The sequence below is a fragment of the Agrilus planipennis genome, unplaced genomic scaffold, assembly GCF_000699045.2.
Source record: "Agrilus planipennis isolate EAB-ADULT unplaced genomic scaffold, Apla_2.0 scaffold9, whole genome shotgun sequence".
Lineage (NCBI taxonomy): Eukaryota > Metazoa > Arthropoda > Insecta > Coleoptera > Buprestidae > Agrilus > Agrilus planipennis.
The window spans coordinates 52,694-60,362 of NW_020442467.1; the positions used below are offsets into that span (position 1 = coordinate 52,694).

Genomic DNA, 7,669 nt, shown 5'->3' on the forward strand with positions numbered 1-7,669 from the left:
ATGAGGGAAAAATTGTTGCTGTTGTCACACCCCCGCCGGGAATCGAACCCGGGACCTTTGGCTTTACGCACCAATGTTCTGACCACTAAACTACGAGAGGTGACAACAACAACCACGACCAACCGACCTACAAGGTTAACGATCCGTCGAACTAATGTAACTATATACTGAATATACTATGATTAAACATACATATAATTTAGATATCTTTTAGAAGTGAGTTAGTTTAATATGAAATATTATTCTGAAAATTCATTTCTGAATTTTTTACCCACTACACGCTACCTCAAATTAATGAGGGAAAAATTGTTGCTGTTGTCACACCCCCGCCGGGAATCGAACTCGGGACCTTTGGCTTTACGCACCAATGTTCTGACCACTAAACTACGAGAGGTGACAACAGCAACCACGACCAACCGACCCACAACGTGAACGATCTGTCGATTTTTATTAACTTATTTATATGTTACACACCTATGTACAATGTACACTCTACTTAACATTTATTTCATAATAATTGAAAACCAATACATTTTCTGATGGCACAATTTATTAAAGACATAACAATTGGAAAGGTAAACAACCACTAGTATTAACTATTATTGTTTTTAAATAGTAAATTGTATAAAAACTTTAAATAGCGTTACTAAATAATTTTTTCATTGGCAATTAATACTTTGTAGCATTTCTTTTAACATACGACGTTGGGGTTTTCCCGTTGCCGTTAAAGGTATATTGTCAATTAATATAACGCCTCCTCTTAGCTTTTTGCGATCATCGACACGATCGTCAACAAACTCCTTTATTTCATCAGGGTTAATATCGTAACCTTGTTTAAGGGTAACGAACGCTACAGGGTGGTCACCATCTATGTCGTGGGGTATTCCTGTTACAACACATTCTTTAATCGCTGGATGTTGTAATAGTACGTCTTCCAAAATCGCAGGACTTACTGGAAATGATTTGTACTTCAGCATGTCTTTACATCTACCAATAATGTAAATAAAATCTTCGTCGTCATAATATCCAATATCTCCTGTTTTGAACCAACCTTGAGAATCGAATGCATCTGACGAGTCCACTCCATAGTAACCGTTCATTAATGTATGGGATCGGAGGCGGATTTCACCATGTTCCATAGGGCCTACGGTTTCTTCAGTATCCAGGTTTACAATCTTAGAAAAAAAATGGTACTAATGTAAATCCTAAACATTGCAATCTGGAAAATTCAAGGTATGCTCATGATTTTAATGGTGATCTACGAGGGAGTAAGCCTCGAAAATCACATTTCAAAATTTACATTTTCGGTTTTTCGTAAATAACATTCTTTCTGTCAATAGTAAGTGGTACAATGCATAATTAATAACAAAGGGTGGTGATGGAATGATACTCATTTTGTAGCACCCAAAAATTCGTAGGAATTAGTAAGCATAACTTACGGAGTTGTAGTTCAGTATAACAATTAATTAACTCTATCTACTATTTACCATACATACTATATTGGATAGAAATATCAACCGTACACATGTCTTCGTTACTGAGTACTTGTATCAGTATTATACGAATAGTGATGAGCAAATGTTCGAAGCATTCAGTTTTGTACTAATATGCATACATAGTGCAGCCTTCCACTATGACAGATTTAATCATCATCGTCATCATCATCATAATGTCGCCGGTCCTAAGACTAGTTGGACATGCATCTCCACTTTTTCCTATCCTCAGCTAATTAATCATCGCATTTTCCTAAGACTAGAACATCCTACATACTTAGCTATTTTTGAACAGTAATCTAATCTAGGTCTACCTCTACTCCTCTTAACTTCTGTTTCTGCTTCAAATACGTCTCTAACTAGTCCTTCATGACTGAGAAGGTGCCCTACCAATCTATTCCGCCTATTTCTTATTGAGTTCTATAGCGCTTCCTGTTCTTCTATTATTTCTAATACCTCCTCATGTCTAACTTCCTCTAGAAAGATTTAATATTCAATATCATCATCACCATAAGGTCGTCAATCGTAAGTGGTTTGGATACGCGCCTCCACTCTTCTCTATCCTAATCTAATCCGGGTCTACCTCTACTTCTCTTAATTCCTGTTCCTGACCCTAATATGTCTCTGATTAACTGAGATGGTGTACTACCAACCTATCTTGCCTATTTTTTATTGACTTCCATAGACTCCTCTGTTCTCCTATTATTTCTAATAGCTCTTCATTTCTAACCTTCTCTATCCACGGTATCCTCAGCATTCGCAGGTTTACCCCGTTTCGAATGCTTCTAACCTTTTCATTTCTGCCACGCCCACCGTCCATGTTTCGTACCCGTACAGCGTCGCGTTCCAAACATACACTTTTAACAATATCCAATATAAAAAAATAAATACAAATCGTGCATATATNGAGCTGCTAAGAAGCTCTCATTTTAACTATCCATCTAGTGTTCCTTAGGAATCGCCTTAGCATTAGCAAAGTTATAGATTTCCTGATTGAGAGATTCCGTCCCATTATATATATAATGGGACGGAATCTCTCAATCAGGAAATCTATAACTTTGCTAATGCTAAGGCGATTCCTAAGGAACACTAGATGGATAGTTAAAATGAGAGCTTCTTAGCAGCTCCATTTGAAATATTTTATAATTTGTTCTGGATAAATATACTTAGTAAATTGATTGTCTCACCCGTAATGTTATTCCTGTTCGAATTTTTCCGGATGATCCATCGAAAACCTTTTGCTCATGTTTTTCGGTGAAGTTCTCGTTTCTGGGAACCAGTGAAATGGATCCGACCTCAGTTTGTCCATAGCAATTCATGAACTTTGCGCTTGGGAAAACCGTTTTTGCCAATTTTAGATGTTCTTTAGCCACAGGGGCTCCACCGACAAGCATGTAATCCATAGGAAGAGTGATACCATTTTGTATGCAGTAATTCGAAATCTCTACTAAATGAGAGGGAGGCAGATAGGTTGTTAGCGGCTACAAATGACAATGAATCATAAACACATTGGAAGGGGTGGGGGGCCGGTTACAAATGTAAATAGTATATAATAGGTATCCCTACACGAATCAATAACATACAATCCAAATTCATTAAAAGAGCTATCGATAACAACCCTACATCAACAAGAACCCTAACCCACACTCCCCAACGAATAACACAAAAACCAAAGAACAAGCTCCCCTTTCCTCCTGCCAAACTTCTGGCGATCACTCCTGACCTACCCGAAGAATACGTAGACTACTACGAAACACTCCCCAACACCCTAAAATAAAAACATCCACTCACACTCACGCAAATTCACAAATGCACAAACACACACACATACACACACACACAGACACACACACACACATACACACACACACCTACACAAACAAACACACACACACACACACACACGCGCACACCTACACACACACACACCTACACCTACACACACACACACACACGCGCGCGCACACACACACACACACACACACACGCGCGCGCGCGCACACACACACACACACACACACACACACATACATACATACATACTTACATACATACCTACATACATACATACATACATACATACATACATACATACATACATACACAAAACATTCACATAATACACAAACACACGGCTGAAGAGGACCTTATTTGGTCTTAGAACGGCCTGAGGTTAGTCGGTAGGCCCGAGGACTTATTCCTCGGGGATCCGACACCACCCAGTCGTACGGACGGCTGGGTGTCTTTTGAAGATTTCCCCTCTTCCACGAAAACATAACAAAAAAGTTGGCCAAACTTTAAACACTTAGGAGCGACTACCTGAGAATTTTCTGGTACATTGGTACATTATATGCAACAGAGACAGATATAGCAACGAGTGATATCTGTATCTCTTCCTCCGTAGCCAAGCCCCCTCCGCCATGGTTATGATTATGAAGAAAGGGATACAGACACTATACCTGTCTCTTTTGTGTTACTTCTCACATTCTCTCTTGTAGGAGCACCTAGGAATGGTAGGAGTGAAATTTGGCCGACTGTGGTATACACTATGCATCATCACTATTCCGGAATATTTGAAAGGCAATATCTGTAGGTAGTGTAGAGTGCACCTAGGGATAATTCCACAACTTAAGGGATGTAAAAGGTATGCACAAAAATTACCCTTGTTATTAACGAGTTATCAATGATTGGAAACAGTTGCCAGTTTAGCAGTCGCTTTGTCAAGCAAGCGTTAAGTGGAAAAACACTCATACCTACTCGTGACCTTCTGGCATAGACAGGTCAATTGCAAGTATGACGATCCATTTTCCATTTTAAAATGATAGAGGTGATTATTTTATTTTTCTTAAAGAAAACTAAATTTTGCTCTTCGAATTCTAACTTAACTCAAAGATAACGTTTTAAATACGTTAGGTTTTCTAGTTATCGATGTAAATAATGTCAATACAATGTCAGTTGATTTTCTTTCAATGTAAGGCTATATATCACATTTTCTGACAGAGGAAGCTATTGACGTTATTTATTGAAAAATCAAAATTTGTTTTGAGTAACTTACTCTATAATTTCGGACGATATCACAAAAGGCTTGAGGAGTGTCAAACTTCGGATAGACCAATTTTACAAAGCCATATATAATACTAGCAAATGTTACGGCAACTTGAGATATCCAATACAATGAAGAGAATAACAACAATCGATCGCGCTTGTCCCTGATAAAAGAAAAACTATAAGATCAGATAAAAAATAATAATCATTTTCAGAGTGGAATTCATTGTTTAATGCTAAATGAAACAAAACATTAATGTCGCATTTTAGTTATTGACTATTTTTAGCTGTTAATTAATAAAAAAAGAAATTTATTAGAAAACTCAAGATATTGCTTTCGGCCAATTCGGTCATTTAGTGTAGANATCCATTAACATGGCGCCGAATTAATAATAATTGTAAATCGTAATATTCATTTCTATTGTTCGTGTTAGATCGGATCTGGGCACTGAAGTATTTTTCTTTTACAGGAAATATTTCAATTTCCGTCTCTTTCTCACTCTCGTTATATCTATCTCATTCTTTCATTTTTCATCCTTTCATTCTTTGGCGAAGCAAGCCGTTTTGATAATCAGGATTTGCTTTTATCAGTCATGAAAAAACACAGATAAGTATACATCGTCTTGAAAGAACAAAAAAACGTTTATGCGATAAATAAAACGTTATCAAAAAATAAAAAGGTGTACCAAAGGAGCCAACATATGAGGTTTCAGTAAAATGAATCTGGCTTTATTTTCGAGACAATAAACAGCAACAGGAGGTCGTATACCATATGAAGGAAACGTTCCTTCTGTCCAATACAAAAATTAATTTGATCAATAAACGCGGCAAGTGGCACAATTATAATAACATTAAAGATGTTAAACAAAAAACAGTCAATAATGAACGAAACTTTCCTCATTCAGACCGTGTTAACTATCGTGCTTAAAACTCGTTAATTCTCAAGTTTTATTAATACCATTTAGAGGCCTACATGAGAGTCAGATAACCAAAGAGCCATTTTTTAATGACAAATGGACTTGAAGAACTTCACTGGAGTTATAAGAGAGATATGAAATGGGGGAGAAACAAGGAGAGCACATAAGCATAGTCATCAAGTTTATCATGTGATACTTATAAAGTAATGAAAAGTGTATGTACCTATGCATAGTTCACTAATTCGTCAGAAAGTATGAGATAACCCACTTACGAAAGACGGATTAACTTTATTACCTACAGGGAAAATTCCCATATGTAATAATCCACCATTGCTGATGCGAATGTGGATAGTAATTCGTAAAACTATTAAAATCTTGACTTACTAGATTACTAACATTTTAGAACCATTTTTACAATTACAAAAAACCTACCTAATGGAAATTGACATTTAAGATTGCATTTAGATAGGTCCTTTGTCCTAATTTATGTTATTTATTAATTACTACACTAAATTATTTATTACTTCATTATAGTTTTCATGTTTACTTTTTCTAGTGGACAAGAATACATTAGTATGACCAAACTGTTACAATTTTTGTCGCTTGTTGGTATATAAGGTTTTGATTAACAATAACTCATTAGTATGATTTCGTCGCCTTGCAGATTTTCGGTCATTATGAACATTATGGGCTCATTTCAAAGATTTCAACTCAACCCTTTCGTTGATAATCCGTCTACCAAGAATTATAATTTGATTGGTTTAGTAATAAAATGACATTTTAAACGAAAACGTTGCTGAGAGTGGTATTTAGTGGAAAACCCGCCAAAAAACATAAACCATTAGTTAACCGTAGTGGTTTTGCCGGGTTTCTAGCCGGGTACCAGACACGGTCACTGCCGCGTACCCGGTTATTCAGTACCTACTCGGCAAAATGACTATCCGGCACATCACTATTTCAAATAAATGAATAATTTTATTACCTGAAGTATAAATAATATTGGTAAAGGCCTAGGTGATGGCCCCCACCCCCTTCGGGGCGGGGGGTCGAAAAAGGAGGTCTCCCCTACCACTGTACCATAAAAAGTTCGTGGCGGTCTTACCCCCATAAAAAGTTATGGGGTTGAAAGTTGATTATTTTGACAATTTTCATACACTATAGGTAATTCAAATAAAATTTAATAAAATAATTATTTTCAAGCGGGTGGAGGTGGGGGATCGAAAGGGGTGGTCACTTGAACAAAACCCGATAACCTAACCTACCCTAACCTATTGATAAAGATATTTAAATAATGTTTTATATAACTTTCTCAATATTTTTATGTATTTTACATTAGTTTTACCTTTGAATATTGTTTAAGAATGACTATATAAATATTTACATGCCCAGAAATGAATAAGGATTGGCATATTTATTAACATTTTATGGGGGTGAGACCGCCACGAACTTTGTAAGGTACAGTGGTGGGGGAGACCTCCTCTCCCACCCCTTCACGCCATCATCTAGACCATTACCCCTATCTCGCCTACTTGTTATTGACTTCCATACAGTCCTCTGTTCTTCTATTATTTCTAATGCCACTTCATTTCTAATCTTCTCTATCCACAGTATCCTCATCATTCGCCTGTAACACCACATTTCGAACGCTTCTAATCTTTGCCTTTTCGCCGCGCCCACGGTCAATGTTTCGCTCCCGTACAGCGCCGTGTTCCAAACGTACACCGTTAATACCGCGATCCGTTGTATTTTTTCTTTCATTGCTTTATGACAGGTTCAAACTACACTTTTGATGTTGAACGTGTATTATTTCAATACTACTTATAATATTGATAAAACTAGGCATGACTGTAAGAGACCAAAGATCAGCAAACGGAATCACAGCCCTATTGCACATTCCATAGTTTGTTTATTGGTCACACGACAATTCATTGAAGTTGGATAACGAAAAAGTAAACACAACGAAACAATGACCTGATACACTAATGGTTTTCAATTTTAATTTATGTAAGTAGTTGAAGCAATAATTCTGATAACGACAATAGCGATTTGAGCAAAGAATGTTAACTAAAATGATAATTTTCAATATCTTGAAACAATCTTATTTTCAATTACTATAAAAAATATATTATGTATAATTATTTTTGTTTACTACGTTTTTGCACTGCTGTGCCACTTCTTTCTTCCGAAATAAAACTCGAACTATATTGTAATATT

General features: G+C 36.5%; 1 protein-coding gene across 3 annotated transcripts in view; it reads right to left on the reverse strand.

Moving 5' to 3' along the window:
- Window positions 1-630: 630 nt before the first annotated feature.
- LOC108737087 (luciferin 4-monooxygenase) overlaps window positions 631-7,669 on the reverse strand; it is a 23,526-nt gene continuing 16,487 nt past the window's right edge. For all 3 annotated transcript variants that reach the window (XM_025981232.1, XM_025981230.1, XM_025981233.1), the window contains exon 7: window positions 631-806. In XM_025981232.1, the coding sequence (XP_025837017.1) occupies window positions 660-806 (147 nt within the window). In that variant the 3' untranslated portion in view covers window positions 631-659. The remainder of the gene's footprint in view (window positions 807-7,669) is intronic.